Below are 17,250 nucleotides of genomic sequence, written 5' to 3'. Positions count from 1 at the left end.
ATAGGGAGGAAAAGCAGAGTCTAAGTGCAAGGGTGTAGAACACTAGTAGTCCTCCCTCCGGGGTGGTGATCTACTACCCCAGAAGAAGTCACTCACTAAAGTGGAGTAGTGAACCCTGTATCCTGACTCAGGAGCACAAGGTCACTCTGTGGGGTGAGGGGGGGGGGGGGTAGAAGGGAGTCGACAACGACTAGGTGACAATTCACCTCTGAAGTTTGTTAGGATGTCCCTTTTAAGTTTACTTGTTTGGACTAAATCTAACTGTTGCGCGCACACACAGCCGTAAGGGCTTTAAGTTATAAATCTAAACTAACATACACCCGACCATAAAGAGTGTTATAGGCCTGGGTAAGTCCAAACAATTGGTAGATAACACTACTTGAGGCTGTCGCAGTCACCCTTCCCATAGGATGGTGGGCCTTAGAGGTTTGTGACCGGTCCCTGAGCACACATAAAAAAATAAGTACAGAAAAGTCAATACAAAAACCAAAAAGGCGACATGCGGTAGGCTCAGGGTGTGTTCGATGACTGACCACCGGGGCCTGAGTCAATTTGTAAATTAAACATGTTAGAGCAGTGTTCCTCAGGTAGATCAAGCATCATCAGTTTCTGATGTCTTCGTGACTTAGATCGCGAGGAACATGCATAGAACCTTGGTACCGTTGCATAGGCCCATCTTGTGTGAAGAGAGGGATAGAACTGCTGAGCATGTCTGCATAAACAATGGGTAGTCAATTGGTGCAGAATGTACATGTTCCACACGGGGGTAAAGATTCAGTAGTGTCATTGGCAAACAAGGGTTCAAGTTGGAGATGGGGGAGAGCGACAACAATGTGGGAATGCATCAGTCTTCATCTTGGTCTCTGGCTGCATCAGCCTGCATCTTAGGCGTTCCTGCTTTGGACCCTGCACCGCGACTATGCTTAGATCTTTGATTGCCTCTTGTCTGGAGTGGAGATCTAGGGGGACTTCTTTCCAAAGAGGTCTCTAAGAAATCAGAGTACCACTCCGGAAGCTCTGTCTGGCTCAAATTCAGTGCAGTGCAGAAGTCTGATAGGTCAGCAGGCGTGTGCAGTATATGCTGTTGACCATTGTGTGAGACCATTAGAGCGAACAGAAATCACCAGGTGTATTTCAAATCCCTTTCCCTTAGCTTCTCCAGTAGGAGCAGTCTCGGGGCCCATTGGCCTAAGGGCTCTGTCTGCTCTCACAAAGTCAATCTCCATGTCCTCCTGTCTTTCTAGTAAACTATTAAAGACCCTCTGTAATGATGGAACAATCTGGTCAGGCTCTACAGATTCAGGGATCCCCCTCACTCTTATGTTACATATTCTATTTTCTATCTTCTATCCAAATCTTCAATATGTCTATTCATTTCTATGAAGTGCTGTGACTGTGTAAAAGAGATCTTTTCCAGCCTGTGTATGGCCTTGTCTCTGTGCTTCCCTGCAGCCTCTGCGGATGCCTGTTTCTCAGTCAGCACAAGCAGGTTAGTTTTCAGGTCAGTGATTGCTGCAAAAAAAGGTGGAATTGATGTCCACAGCAGTCACTGACATGTCGGAATAGGTTAGGGGGTGTTCTGATCGTTGTTTTACCCCTACCTGAGTCCTCAGGGGCTGACTGTGAGTCCTCACTGTATTCCTCCTCGTGGTGTGTCGGTGCCATCTTGGACCCTGATGCGCTGTTGCTGGCCACAGGTTTGTTTTTGAAGAGATCCGTGATGTTTCTTGCAGGACAGGTTACCGCGAGATGACGTGGGCGAGAGTGCGGGGTGGTGTAGAGCCGTTTGCCTGGCATCTGAGAGCTGTTGGTTGGGTGTGAGGCTGTAAACGTGTGCAGAGGAGCTCCCTCAGTATGCAAGCATCCTTGTTGCACGCCAAGCCACGCCCCCATGAAAACCAGACATTTTATTTGTTCAAGATGGTTGAGAATGTCCTTGGAGTCTTTCAAATAGCCGCATAAGGTATATACAAATGATTATAAGTCTTCATATGCCAACAATATGAGACAATTTTGTCTCAGAGATGGCGTTTGAATTCTGGTAAAATGTAGGTAACTGGTGTATTTAGGGTATTTACTCTTTAAATTACATTTATTTATATGTTTATAACCATCATACACCACCTTCAATAATTTACTTTTCTTTATTGTACATCATGGGACACAGAGCCTAAGCCCTGGTTCACACGGGCGACTTGTCAGGCGACTTAGCTGCCTGACAAGTCGCGTCCCGTTCTGTACTACGGAACCGTTCTAATAGGAGCGATGCAAGTCGCTCCGACTTAGAAAAAGGTTCCTGTAGTATTTTTGGGGCGACTTCAGGCGACTTGCATTGACTTCTATACAAAAGTCGTTTTGCAAATCGCTGCTGAAGTCGTGTGCAGGTCGCCTCGGTGAGTCGACTTGCAAGTCGTGCCGCCCCTGTGTGAACCGGCACTTAAGTAATTACTTAATGGGTTATAGGCCACCTTCAGGTGTTGACACTGGTATAACCAATCAAGGAAGTTCACTCCCTATATAACCCCTCCTCCTTCCAGGAGCACATCAGTTTTTTCACCAGTGTCTAAGGTGTTGGTCACGAGTGAAGATGTGCTCTGAGTAGCTCCAGGAGGGATCCATGCTGGATTTAAATAGCCTCCATAAAGACCAGATCCATCCAAAGCCACTAAGGCCTAAAAGGATGGTACCTGGGGCCTCGTATCCGAAGCACGAGGTTTTCCCTGTAATGCCTCTCTTTGAAGGGCTGGACCCCAGGAACCCAGGGCTTTGGTCTTGTTACATTACCTAGCTTTCCTGGTGGGGTGCTTTTTACAGGTCCAAGAGAGTTGGAACCCTGTTTCAGGGACCTGGTCCTTGAAGGTTTGATAAACGCAGCCTGCTGTGATGGGTGAAGGTTGGATTGTCTGTTAATTCAGCAAATCCTGCGGTGGGGATAAGGTAAGGGAAGAAACTTGGGTATTGAAAACATTAGGGAAAAAATGTTGTCATGCCTTAATTATCCACTAGAGGGAGTTTATGCACATACCTTACTCTGTTGTCTTCACTGTAAAGCTCAGTCTGTGTGTGGTTGCAGCAGCGTGTGCAAGGGGATTTTTCAAGGTAAAAGAAATCTGCAAAAATGTTTTTCCTCCCCCTGATGGGACCACAGGGGCGGAATTTTTCTCGGAGGGGTGGGGCCAAATTGCAGTGCTCTGAACGTCCACGAGGACGCACGGCAGGCTAAACAGATTAAGCTACAGATGTGACAGTCTCTCCTCGGCTGATGAGGAAGAGACAAGCAGCCTGCAACACAGGGACACAAGAGCTGTGGGACAGGTATGGGTTGCAAAACTGGCATTCCTGTTACAGGAAGGACACTTTTTTTTTCCCCAGCACTAGGCTGAACTTTAGAGTGCCTTTAAATGTCATGACTATTTTCAGCGATTAAGTATAGTTCGTTTCGTATAGTGCCTTTGTTTTTGTACTTGGGACTATGCCTACCAAAAAAAGACACCACAAAAACCAAAAAAGTAAAGGTTTCACCCCCAGGCGTTAGGATCTCGAGTCACATTTCTACACTGTCATCCTCGCCTGACTTACCAGTTATGGCAAGCCAGGGTGAGCCATTGGAACAAATTGATGGTGCAGCTGCTTCTCACATCTCAGCCCCTGTATAGGAAGCGTGCTAGATCCCCCTCCCCCACTTCAGAACCTTTGCAAGGGGAGCAGTGGGCTCAGAATGAGTTGTTATCCTCAGTCAATCAGGAGGAAAAACAAACCAGTGGAGGAAACAAAGGTAGATGAGCCTTTTTCAGCCTCACAATCTGATTGCTGATACAAACTCTTACGGAGATGGTTCGTTCCACTTTCATGCTGCCCCTAACGCAGTCTCTTGAAAGCTCGGTTTCTTCCTTGGGTTCCTTAAAACCTTCTCAGCCTTTGCATGCGTTTCCTGCACATGCATTACTAGAACTACTTACTTTTGCTGAATGGGATCCCCCGGATAAGCATTTTCTCCCTGCTAAGATTTTCATTTCTCTATACCCTGGAGGAGAAATTCTCCAAAAGATGTAAAATACCAACAGTTGACGCTGCAATTTATGTGAATAAAGGCCTAACTTGTCCTGTAGACAATGCACAGATGCTTAAGGATCCAACAGATAAAAAGTTGTAATCCCTGTTAAAATCTTCTTTTTCCATGGCAGGTGCCGTTACTCAGCCTGCAGTCGCTGCAATAGGCGTCTGTCAATCCCTAAGGGACCAATTTAAACAGGCCCTTAGAGAGCTTCCTGCACAACAAGCTCAGGATTTGGCTGAACTACCAAAAGCATTATGCTTTGCCGTTGATGCCATTAAAGATTCTATTTACCAGGCGTCCCGCCTTACGCTTATGCCTGTGCATAATATGAATAGAATCCTGTGATTAAAAAATTGGTCAGATGAAGCACCATGTAAGAACCTCCTAACTGGGTTCCCTTTTCATGGGGAGTAACTATTTGTAGAAGACTTGGACAAATATATCCAAACAATTTCTAGTGGGAAAAGTACTCTTTTGCCAGTCAAAAGAAAGTATAAACGCCCTTCATTTAAACAGGCTCTTTCCCCTACGCCAGGGGCTTCCGCCTCTAGGCAGTGGCGACAGCCTCTGCCGTCAGACTCTAGAGGAAAACCTCAGGGTCAAACCCAGGCTCAGAAGAAGTCCTGGGGTCGGAAACCTGCAAAGCAGAATCCTAAAGCTTCATCATGAAGTGGCAACCCCCCCTCACCAAGGTGGGGGGAAGACTTCTGCAGTTTTCAGAAGTCTGGCAAGAGGAAATTCAGGACAGATGGGTCATCTCCACGGTAACGCTGGGGTACAAGCTGGAATTGTGGGGCTTTCCACAGTCTCGCTTCCTGAGGTCAAGTATTCTCAAAGATCCAGAGAAAAGACCATCTGTTTCAGGCACTAGACTGATTAATATCTCAAGGGGTGATCATACAGATCCCCACAAAAGAGCAAGGTCTGGGGTTAAATCTTTTCATGGTACCAAAACCGAATGGAGACATCAGACCCATTCTAGATCTAAGAAGTCTAAATCAGTTCCTGAAGATCCGCTCCTTTAACATGGAAACGATCAGGTCAGTAGTTTCTATCCTTCTAAGAGGAGAACTTCTGGCATCAATCGACATCAGGGATGCATATCTGCATGTCCCTATATTTCCCGCTCATCAAAAGTTTCTGCGGTTCGAGTTAGAACAGCAGCATGTCCAGTTTGTAGCCCTGCCCTTTGGGCTAGCCACAGCACCCCGGGTGTTCACCAAAGTGCTGGCCCCACCTCTAGCCAGGTTAAGGGCACAGGGCATAACAGTTGTAGTGTACTTAGACGATCTATTGCTAATAGATCAGTCGGTGGCTCGTTTGGAGCAAAGCGTGCACACTACAACCAATTATCTGGGAAGTTTGGGTTGTATTCTCAACCTAGAGAAATCTTCCTTAATACCGCTAAAGAGGCTGGAGTACTTGGGTCTGATCATAGACACAGCACAGAAAAGGGTGTTCTTGCCTCAGGCAAAGATCAACTCCATAAGAGAGCTGGTGCGGATGGTCAGGTCAAATGGCGATCCCTCCATTGCTAGGAACCATGGTGGCTTCGTTCGAAGCAGTTCCCTATGCCGTTTCATTCAAGACTGTTGCAAAACAGTATCCTGTCTGCTTGGAACAAAACAATTCAAGCTTTAGACTTGCCAATGCAGCTGCCCCAAGAGTGTCCCAAAGCCTCACTTGGTGGTTATTAAACCAGAATCTGCTGAAAGGAAAATCCTTCAGACCAGTCATCTGGAAAGTGGTAATGACGGGTGCCAGACTTTCAGGCTGGGGAGCAGTACTAGAAAAGACAACTGTCCAGGGACAGTGGTCAAGACTCGAAAGAGCCTTGCCCATCAATATCCTAGAGATTCGGGCAGTGCGTCTGGCTCTAAAGGCCTGGACTTTCAGGTTACGGGATTGTCCTGTCGGGATTCAATCTGACAATGCCACAGCTGTGGCCTCTATCAATCACCAAGGGGGCACCAAAAGTCTGTCAGTGCAGAGAAAGGTGAACCATATTCTTTCTTGGGCAGAAAGAAATGTTTCGTGCCTATCGGCAGTCTTCATTCCGGGAGTAGAGAATTGGCAGGCGGACTACTTGAGTCGCCAGCAGTGTTTCCCAGGGGAATGGTCTCTTCACCCCGCCATATTTTGGGCTGTTTGCCAAAGATGGGGGACTCCGGACGTAGATCTCCTAGCGTCCAGGTTCAACATGAAGTTAGTCAACTTTGTGGCCAGAACAAGGGATCCACTCGCATGCGGAACGGATGCGTTGGTGACCCCTATGGGATCAGTTCTCACTGATCTATGCATTCCCTCCTATTCAGTTGCTGCCTCAACGTCTTTGCAGGATCAAGCTGGAAAGAAAGCCAGTAATTCTGGTGGCACCAGCATGGCCCAGAAGGTCATGGTATGCAGAAATAGTAAAGATGGCAGTGGAGGGCCCATGGTCCCTCCCACTATGGCCAGATCTGCTCTCACAGGGACCAATATTCCATCCTTCCTTATGGTCTCTAAATTTAACGGCTTGGCTATTAAAACTCACATTCTGAAGAAACGTGGGCTTTCCTGGTCAGTTATCTCTGCCCTGATTTAATGCAAGGAAGCCATCTTCCAGAACTATATATTAGGGTCTGGAGGGCTTATGTTTCCTGGTGTGAATCCAAGGGTTGGCACCCTCAGAGATATATCATAGGCAGAATTCTTGCCTTTCTTCAATTGGGGGTAGAAATTAAATTGGCCTTGAGTACTATTAAAGGCCAAGTTTTAGCTTATCTTATTTCAATGACCACTTGCTACTCATTCTTTAGTCCGGGGTTTTATACAAGGGGTAACGTGGCTTAATCCGCCCGTCAAACCTCCCTTGAACCCTTAGGACAAAAACAGCCATTTGAACAGATACAACATATTCCCCTAGTCCTTCTGACAAGGAAGTTGGTATTTTTGGTTGCTATATCCTCAGCAAGGAGGGTTTCGGAGTTGGCTGCTTTTTCTTGTAAAGAGCCATTCTTGAATTTTCATGAGGACAGAGTGGTGTTACCCCCTTGTCCAGACTTTTTGCCAAAAGTGGTTTCAGGTTTTCACCTGAACCAAGATATTGTCCTGCCATCGTTTTTTCCAAAACCATGTTCCATGGAAGAAAAGTCACTACATTGTCTTGATGTAGTGAGAGCAGTGAAAATCTGTTTAAAGGCAACTGCTCAGATTCGTAAGATGAATGTCTTTATTCTGCCAGAGGGTCCTAAGAAAGGACAGGCAGTGTTGAAATCCACTGTCGCTAAAATGATTTTAAGGGGTAAGATTCCCCCTTTTCAAGTTAAGGCCCACTCTACTAGGGCGGTTAGTGCTTCTTGGGCAGTATGTCATCAGGCCTCCATGGCTCAGATCTGTAAGGCCGCAACTTGGTCTTCAGTGCATACATTCACAAAATGTTGTCAGGTGGATGTAAGGAGGTATGAGGATATCGCCTTTGGGCGCAGTGTGCTGCAGGCAGCAGTATAGATCCTCAAGTCTGGGGGTACCCTCTGGGTTTGGGTCTCCCTTTGTCAAGTAGCATTGCTATGGGATGTCCCATTAATTACTTAAGGCTCTGTGTCCCATGATGTATGATAAAGAAAATCCTTTTCTTGGAGTACATCGTGGGACACAGAGGTCCCTCCCCTCCTTTTTTGGGATTTAAGTATATTTCTTTGCTACAAAAACTGATGTGCTCCTGGAAGGAGGAGGGGTTATCTAGGGAGTGAACTTCCTTGATTGGGTATACCAGTGTCCACACCTGAAGGTGGCCTATAACCCATTAAGTAATTACTTAAGGCTCTGTGTCCCAAGATGTACTCCAAGAAAAGGATTTTACAGGTAAGCTGTTATAAAAATCCTATTTTTTCATATGCTAAAACATAGGTCCCATCTTCTTCATCTAGGTTTCAGTATCTGCCGTTTGTCTCTTTTTGATCGTTAATTATGTCCATTACAACAACCTCTCCCTCCTTGTCTGCTGGTTTGATAACAATTATACTATTTTTCCTTTAAAGTGTTACTAAACCCAGGACCTGCATTCACTATATCTGGTCTCCCACAGTTACACATAACATGGAAATGCAATTTATTTTAGTAAAATATAAACTGCTAAATACCTTTTTCCTCATCAGCAGTTAGAGCAGTGTCAAGCTTGTAGGATGAGTTTTTCATTCTGCATATTTGTCCTGTGAGGCTGCAGGACCCCCATTAGGTCCCACAGGGAGTATAACAAGCAAGCTGTACTGCATATACAGACTGATTTTACAGTTGTGAGTTTAGTAACGCTTTTTTACATTTTCCAGGACTAGCCAATTTTTTATTTTTTGCCAAATTATGCTTCTTCAGGGGAACAGTCTTCAGTCCATCTAATTCTTCTAAAATGGCTTTCTAAGGGCTTGTTCACACCTGCGTTGGTCTCTGATGAGCAATCTGTAGCACATGCGCAGCTGGCAGGCATTCAGAAGGGGATCCCGAATGCATATGTGTTTTTGAACAGAAATACTGTGATACAAACTCACTTGGGATTGGCTTGTAGTTTCTGTGTGGCCCTATTCACTTGGGCAGCTTTGCTGCCAAATGTGACGGGGGGGGGGGGGGGGGTAATTTTTGCCACACTACGAAGCAAAGTATTGTGACTGTGCATGTGTACAGCCCTTTCTAGCTACCTATGCAGCTTAAGGGCCCCACACAGCTGCAAGTGTAAGCTAAGCCTTCAAGGTATTTTAGACTTCCTCATCACTTGGATTAAAAAACATTTTAGATTTCAAATAAGTAAATGTCCCTTCCTTTGTTTGACTATTAGAGTTTTATTATATTTTTGTTTCTGTTGGGTTTGCCTTTAGAAATAACGTCAATTTTTTATCCTTTGCATTTTAACCGTTTGCTGACCAGCCGCCATCATTTTACTGCGGCAGGTCTGCATGATTCCGTGAGCTGTCGTAGCAGGCGCGCGACCGCTGCACAGCCGATGCTCGTGGCCTACGGTCGCGATGACCACCGGCCACAAGCAATCGCTGGCACGAGAGGCAGAACAGGGGTGAGTGTGTGTAAACACACACTCATCCCTGTTCTGAGAGGCGTGACAGATCGTGACTTCTTATTAGCTAGGAACCACGATCCGTCACTTCCTCTAGGTCAATCCCCTCCCCTTCAGTTAGAAACACAAATCGGGAAAACAGTTAACCCCTTGATCGCCCCCTAGTGTTAACCCCCTTCCCTGCCAGTGACATTTTTACAGTAATTGGTGCATTTTTATAGCACTGATCGCTGTATAAATGCCAGTGGTCCCAAAAATGTGTCAAGTGTCCGATGTGTCCGCCATAATGTTGCCGTCCCGATTAAAAATCGCAGATCGCCGCCATTACTAGTTAAAAAAAAAAATGCCATAAAACTGTCCCCTATTTTATAGACGCTATAACTTTTGCGCAAACCGATCAATATACGCTTATTGCAATTTTGGTTAAAAAAAATATATATCGGCCTAAACTGAGGAAAAAAAATATTTTTGGGGGATATTTTAAAATGGCAAAAAGTAAATATTGTGGTTTTTTTTTTTTTTTTTTTTTCAAAATTGTCGCTTTTTTTTTTTTTTGATGTACTGCATTTTATTTCTGAACAGTCTATATTTGAACAGAAAAGTAATGTTTTTCTAGCATGCTAAGTGATTTTCAAAACCTTTTACAGATAATGCACTTTTCTAGTAATGTTCTGTGTTGGAGGCTTGTTGGCACTAAAGGGTTGAATGAGGACATCGTTTTATCAGTTCTCACTGTACAGAGATAAGGTTCCCAACACTGCTTGTCAAGATCAGCCAAGGATGTGTTTGCCTATTACAAATATTCATTTTTTTTCTTAGTAAACCTTCATTTATGGATAAATTCAACTGTGATCACTTTTGGTAAAACCTTACAATTGGGATGGGACTTTATAGGTGCTGGAAATTATCAACGGCCATGTAACCGTTAAAATATCACATATAGTATCTCACAAAAGTAAAATGACATATTGTATTTCGGTATTATATCTTTTCATGTGACAACACTGAAAAAATGACTGCTACAATGTAAAGTAGTGAGTGTACAGCTTGTATAACAGTGTAAATTTGCCGTCCCCTCAAAATAACTAACTTAACACTCAGCCATTAATGTCTAAACCGCTGGAAACAAAAGTGAGTACATCCCTAAGTGAAAATGTCCAAATTGGGCCCAAAGTGTCAATATTTTGTGTGGCCGCCATTATTTTCCAGCACTGCCTTAATCCTCTTGGGCATGGAGTTCACCAGAGCTTCACAGGTTGCCACTGGAGTCCTCTTCCACTCCTCCATGACGACATCACGGAGCTGGTGGATGTTGGAGACCTTGTGCTCCTCCTCTCTCCGTTTGAGGATGCCCAACAGATACTCAATAGGGTTTAGGTCTGTAGACATGCTTGGCCAGTCCATCACCTTTTACCCCAAGCTTCTTTAGCAAGGCATTGGTTGTCTTGGAGGTGTGTTTGGGGTCGTTATATTGGAATACTGCCCTGCTGCCCAATCTCCGAAAGGAGGGGTCATGCTCTGCTTCAGTATGTCACAGTACATGTTGGCATTCATGGTTCTCTCAGTGAACTGTAGCACCCCATTGCCGGCAGCGCTCATGCATCCCCAGACCATGACACTCCCACCACAATGCTTGACTGTAGGCAACACACACTTGTCTTTGTACTTCTCACCTGGTTGCCGTCTCACATGCTTGACACTATCTGCACCATATAAGTTTCTCTTGGTCTCATCAGACCACAGGACATGGTTCCAGTAATCCCATGTCCTTAGTCTGCTTGTCTTAAGCAAATTGTTTGCATGGCTTCCTGTGCATCATCTTTAGAAGAGGCTTACTTCTGGGATAACAGCCATGCAGACCAATTTGATGGCGTGTGCGGCATATGGTCTGGTCACTGACAGGCTGCCCCCCCCACCCCTTAGACCTCTGCAGCAATGCTGGCAGCACTCGTAATTCTATTTCCCAAAGACAACCTCTGGATATGATGCTGAGCATGTGCATTCAACTTCTTTGGACCATGGCGAGGCCTGTTCTGAGTGGAACCTGTCCTGTTTATGCACTGTATGGTCTTGGCCACCGTGCTGCAGCTCAGTTTCAGGGTCTTAACAATCTTCTTTATAGCCTCAGCCAGGGGTAGGCAACCTCGGCCCTCCAGCTGTGGTGAAACTACAAAGCCCATCATGCCTCAGGAGTCATGCCTGTGGTTGTCTGGGTCTTGCAATGTCTCATGGGACTTGTAGTTTCACCACAGCTGGAGCGCCGAGGTTGCCTACCCTTGACCTAGGCCATCTTTATGTAGAGGAACCATTCTTTTTTTGAGATCCTCAGAGTTCTTTGCCATGAGGTGCCATGTTGAACTTCCTGTGACCAGTATGAGAGAGCGATAACACCAAATTTAACACACCTGCTCCCCATTCACATATGAGACCTTGTAACACTAACGAGTCACATGACACCGTGAAGGGAAAATGGCTAATTGGGCCCAATTTGGACTTTTTCACTTAGAGGTGTACTGATTTTTGTTGCCAGCGGTTTAGACATTTAATGGCTGTGTTGAGTTATTTTGAGGGGACAGCAAATATACACCGTTTTATACAAGCTGTACACTCACTACTTTACATAGTAGCAAAGTGTAATTTCTTCAGTGTTGTCCTATCAAAAGGTATAATATATTTACAAAAATTTGAGGGGTGTACTCTCTTTTGAGAGATACTGCATAATATAAAAATATCAAATATAATTTTATTACAGTTCATATGAAAACCAATAAAATAATTGCACAGAAATGGTGAAAATAAGCTGCATACAAAATTGTGATGTTTGAAGAGCCCTTTACACATACTCTTCTACACGTTTTGCCATCCTGACTTCATCAGGAAGTATGATGTGAAGGATACTTTTTTATAAAGGTACAAAAAGAAATTTCATGTAAGATATCAAAATCATGATATCATGTGAGGTAAATAAGGAAACGCATGTATAGGACAAAAATATCAAACCCACAAGAAATATAGTTTTTCAGTGTATTTTTACCATCTCTGTGTTTAATTGTAGTTAATATGAACTGTTCTAACATTTTGTGACTTTTTAACTGTTATATGGTTGTTTCCGGCACCTATAAAGTCCCATTCCAACTATCTGTGCTGGTTTTTCCTATTACATAAGGTGTGAAGATACTATTGATTTATCCCCTTGTACCCCCCCCCCCCCCCCCCAAAAAAAAAAATAATATATATAATGCAAACCCTGCGTATAAATGTTAATTTTTCTTTTTTCAAGTCTCATGCAAAACATTACCATAGCCATGGTGGAATTGAGAATGGAAGTCATGCAGATGAAAAGGCTGAGGAGAATGCTCATTTGGATGCTACATTGAAGGGCCTGACTGCACTTGGGGGTCTCTATTTCATGTTTTTGGTGGAGCATTTGATTACCTTGATCAAGCAGTATAAAGACAAACGAAAGGTATTGTGGCTGTTCTTTTTTAGAGATAATTAGGTGATTGTATTAATGTGTTTAATAAACTTTTAGTCTGTAACTTTATATTCTTCATTATGTATTTTGCCCCTCCCTCCTGTCCCAACAGAAAGCAGTTTGCTACTGGGGCAGCCTAGCTGCTGCTCTGTGTGTCAATTTAGAGATGGAGCGGTGTCTCTTTCTCTCTCTCTCTCCCCCCCCCCCCCCCCCATTGGCTCCCTGACTATGACAGCAGCGGGCGCCATTGTGTCTCAGACAATCAGGAGGGGGAGTCCCGGGCAGCCGAGGCTCTTGTGCAAAATTGCTGGATCGAGATGGGGCTCAATTAAGTTTGAGGGAGGCTGCTGCACAATAAAGGTTTTTTACCTTAATGCATTAGGATAAAAAAAAAAAACTTCTGCCTTTTTAGAACCACTTTAACTTTGTAAAATGTTCTGGTTTACTAGGGAGTTACGTTCAATGAGTTGCGTGCCACTTGGTAGACTTATCACTTTGACTTACAATTTTTAATTTTACTGAGCACTGGGAGTGCAGTTTTCGCTATACCTCTGGTGCTCCAATGCTGGGCCTTCTAGTCTCAGCTACAGCAGCTGCGGAGTCACATGCAGAAAGAAAGATAATCCGCCGCACCAAGATTATATATTCCAATAGGTAATTATATATTAAACCTGTGATAGGGGTATGCGGTAGTTCAAAGATAGTCTCTGGGGGGGGGGGAAGCTCAGGACCACTTGCGGCTGCTGTCCTCAGGGTTGTGGCCGGCTCTGTGTGATTCAATGGGAGAAAGGAACAAAGAGAAGGAAGCGCCAGCTAAGTGCAGTATCCCGGTTAGATGCTTTGAGAACAATCACAAGATTAAAAAGCTAAATGCTGATCTGGTACTGAGTATGTAGATTCCTCATATATCTGATATGAGGAGCCTACATCTACATACCCGGCACCAAATTAGCATTCATCTTTTTAATCTTGTGATTATTAATTCATTTTTATTAAAGCATCTAACTGGGATACTGCACTTAGCTGGTGCTTCCTTCTGTTTGTTCCTTTCTCCCAAAGAGTCACATGCAGCCGCTGTCATTCCTCCCCTCCTCCTGCCAATCACAGAGCACTTTGTATTATGTGAACCCCTTCACAAAATGCAAAGGTTTCTGTGAATGAACAGCGGCAGAGCGGGCCGAGATGGGGTTGTGTGTGTGTGTGTGTGTGTGTGTGTGTGTGTGGGGGGGGGGGGGGCGGTTCTCACCTGTCAGCCTTAGGAGTCTAGTAATAGCTAAAAAGAGGTGGCCTGCAACCTTGTTGGACTTCAGTCCATATTATGTCTTTTCATTTTACAAAGTGGCTGAATTCCTGGAGTTCAGCTTTAAATGTATTGCAAAAAATGTGCATTTCATCATGTGTGCAAAAAGGTGAAAAAAAAAAAAAACTTTGGCAGCAAAAAGGTTAATGTGATTGGCAGCTCATTGACCCATGGGAAGGCTCAAGAAGTTGAAGTGTTTGAGCCAATCTTGACTTCAAATAAGACTGAAGGAACATGCGGACCGTGAGAGGTTAACGGTATAATGTACACATATACAGGTATGGCTGCACAGGCCAAAGATGTGCTGATCGCATTTGTAATCTGAAGATCAGAAGGGATGCAAAGCATATCCCAGGTTTTTATTAACTATGCTCCAATTAACTGACTCATTTGTGTCCTTTCTAGTGTATTTGTAAAAGTGTGCTTTTACATAGTAGTTCTTAAGTGAACCTAAATGGCTCTAAATAAAATGTTACAGCGACCATGTCCCTTTTTGTAAGTCATTTTACTTGTAGACTACTGACCTTTCCCAGAACCTTCAGCATTTAAATTAAGCTCCAGTCACTAGAACTGGACTCCTGAAATCTGCTGGGAAACTAAAACATATGGGAGTATCAATCTGTTTCCCTTCATAGCTCACATTGGTTTCTTCCTCTGACATCACTCTCTGTGAGAGCTGTGGGGAACCAAGAGGATCAGCACTCCCAGGTTTCAGTGTCCCATCAGACTTCAGGAGACCAGTTCTAATGAGCAGAGAGAGCGTGTGTGTATATGTATATATGTATGTGTGTGTGTGTGTGTGTGTGTGTGTGTGTGTGTGTGTGTGTGTGTGTATATATATATATATATATATATATATATATATATATATATATATTATAGTGGGGACGGAAAGTATTTAGACCCCCTTACATTTTTCACTCTTTGTTATCTTGCAGCCATTTGCTAAAATCATTTAAGTTCATTTTTTTCCTCATTTATGTACACACAGCACCCCATATTGACAGAAAAACACAGAATTGTTGACATGTTTGCAGAGTTATTAAAAAAGAAAAACTGAAATGTCACATGGTCCTAAGTATTCAGACCCTTTGCTCAGTATTTAGTAGAAGCACCCTTTTGATCTAATACAGCCATAAGTCTTTTTGGGAAAGATGCAACAAGTTTTTCACACCTGAATTTGGGGATCCTCTGCCATTCCTCCTTGCAGATCCTCTCCACTTCTGTCAGGTTGGATGGTAAACGTTGGTGGACAGACATTTTTAGGTCTCTCCAGAAATGCTCAATTGGGTTTAAGTCAGGGCTCTGGCTGGGCCATTCAAGAACAGTCAGAGTTGTTATTAAGCCACTCCTTCGTTATTTTAGCTGTGTGCTTAGGGTCATTGTCTTGTTGGAAGGTAAACCTTCGGCCCAGTCTGAGGTCCTGAGCACTCTGGCAAAGGTTTTTGTCCAGGATATCCCTGTACTTGGCCGCATTCATCTTTCCCTCGATTGCAACCAGTCGTCCTGTCCCTGCAGCTGAAAAACACCCCCACAGCATGATGCTGACACCACCATGCTTCACTGTTGGGACTGTATTGGACAGGTGATGAGCAGTGCCTGGTTTTCTCCACACATACCACTTAGAATTAAGGCCAAAAAGTTCTATCTTGGTCTCATCAGACCAGAGAATCTTATTTCTCACCATCTTGGAGTCCTTCAGGTGTTTTTTTTTTTTTTTTTTTTTTTTTTTTTTAAGCAAACTCCATGCAGGCTTTCATGTGTCTTGCACTGAGGAGAGGCTTCCGTCGGGCCACTCTGCCATAAAGCCCCAACTGGTGGAGGGCTGCAGTGATGATTGACTTTCTACAACTTTCTCCCATCTCCATCTCTGGAGCTCAGCCACAGTGATTTTTGGGTTCTTCTTTACCTCTTTCACCAAGGCTCTTCTCCCCCGATAGCTCAGTTTGGCTGGACGGCCAGCTCTAGGAAGGGTTCTGGTCGTCCCAAACGTCTTCCATTTAAGGATTATGGAGGCCACTGTGCTCTTAGGAACCTTAAGTGCAGCAGAAATTTTTTTGTAACCTTGGCCAGATCTGTGCCTTGCCACAATTCTGTCTCTGAGCTCTTCAGGCAGTTCCTTTGACCTCATGATTCTCATTTGCTCTGACATGCACTGTGAGCTGTAAGGTCTTATATAGACAGGTGTGTGGCTTTCCTAATCAAGTCCAATCAGTATAATCAAACACAGCTGGACTCAAATGAAGGTGTAGAACCATCTCAAGGATGATCAGAAGAAATGGACAGCACCTGAGTTAAATATATGAGTGTCACAGCAAAGGGTCTGAATACTTAGGACCATGTGATATTTCAGTTTTCTCTTTTTTAATAAATCTGCAAAAATGTCAACAATTCTGTGTTTTTCTGTCAATATGGAGTGCTGTGTGTACAATAATGAGGAAAAAAATGAACTTAAATGATTTTAGCAAATGGCTGCAAGATAACAAAGAGTGAAAATTTAAGGGGGTCTGAATACTTTCCGTCCCCACTGTATACCATCAGCAGGGTTGCTTTAATTGGTTGATGTTTTGTGATCTAAATTTAAATTTGTTTTATTCTTCAAGAATCAAAAGAAAACTGAAAATGATGAGGACTTCGAAGTTAAAAAGCAGCTGTCAAATCATTCACACACTGAAGATAAAGAAACTTCAGAGGCAGATTTCCGTATGTATATTGTTCATACAGATGTGCGCAAACTATTGCATTAGAGTGTGCACCCCTATTTATTTATTTTATGACTGAGTACAAGTAGCAATACTTTTTTTCCAAGTACTCGCTGATTACGATACTATTTTTTTATTCATTTTTTTTTCAATATCATGTGACAGTGGTACATGTGTAAGTATTTTTCTTTTTTTTTTTTTAGGGGTGTGGGGGGTGGGGTGGACGGTGTCAGTGTGTGTTGTGACATTTCCCCTTTTGAGACAGTGACTGAGGACACAGGTTCCCTAGTCCCTTTCTCTGCAGCATTAGCTGTACTTAAGATGCTCCTCTCCATTCATAAACTGAAGCATCATAAACACAGGTTACAATGTTTCAGTTATGTGAATGGACAGAGTCAGTGATCACACGGAGGATAACTGAAGGGGAAATGGAGGAGGACACGAGGGACTGGAGGAGGATATGGGGACAGTCAGCGGTGATCGGTGCGGCTTTGGGGGCAGTTACAAGCACCAATCACCGCTGTATAGATTTCACTAAAGCAGCTGAAAGCCATGGAGAAGCGGCTGTCAGGCTTTATTGAAATCTATACAGGGTGATCGGTGCTTGTAGCTCCCCCCCACTGCCGCACTGATCATCCCTGACTGCCCAGGTATCGGTGAAGCATCGGAGCATTT

At 44.0% G+C, this 17,250-nt stretch overlaps 1 protein-coding gene across 1 annotated transcript in view; it reads left to right on the top strand.

Moving 5' to 3' along the window:
* Positions 1-17,250, top strand: part of SLC39A6 (solute carrier family 39 member 6) — a 115,382-nt gene that overhangs the window by 47,986 nt on the left and 50,146 nt on the right. The window contains exons 4-5 of the mRNA XM_073630826.1: positions 12,379-12,564; positions 16,477-16,576. Coding sequence (XP_073486927.1) covers positions 12,379-12,564; positions 16,477-16,576 — 286 coding nt within the window. The remainder of the gene's footprint in view (positions 1-12,378; positions 12,565-16,476; positions 16,577-17,250) is intronic.

The sequence above is a fragment of the Aquarana catesbeiana genome, linkage group LG05, assembly GCF_042186555.1.
Source record: "Aquarana catesbeiana isolate 2022-GZ linkage group LG05, ASM4218655v1, whole genome shotgun sequence".
In the NCBI taxonomy this organism is placed as follows: domain Eukaryota; kingdom Metazoa; phylum Chordata; class Amphibia; order Anura; family Ranidae; genus Aquarana; species Aquarana catesbeiana.
The sequence above is the reverse complement of the archived record's forward strand: the minus strand, read 5'-3'. Positions and strand labels throughout refer to the sequence as shown.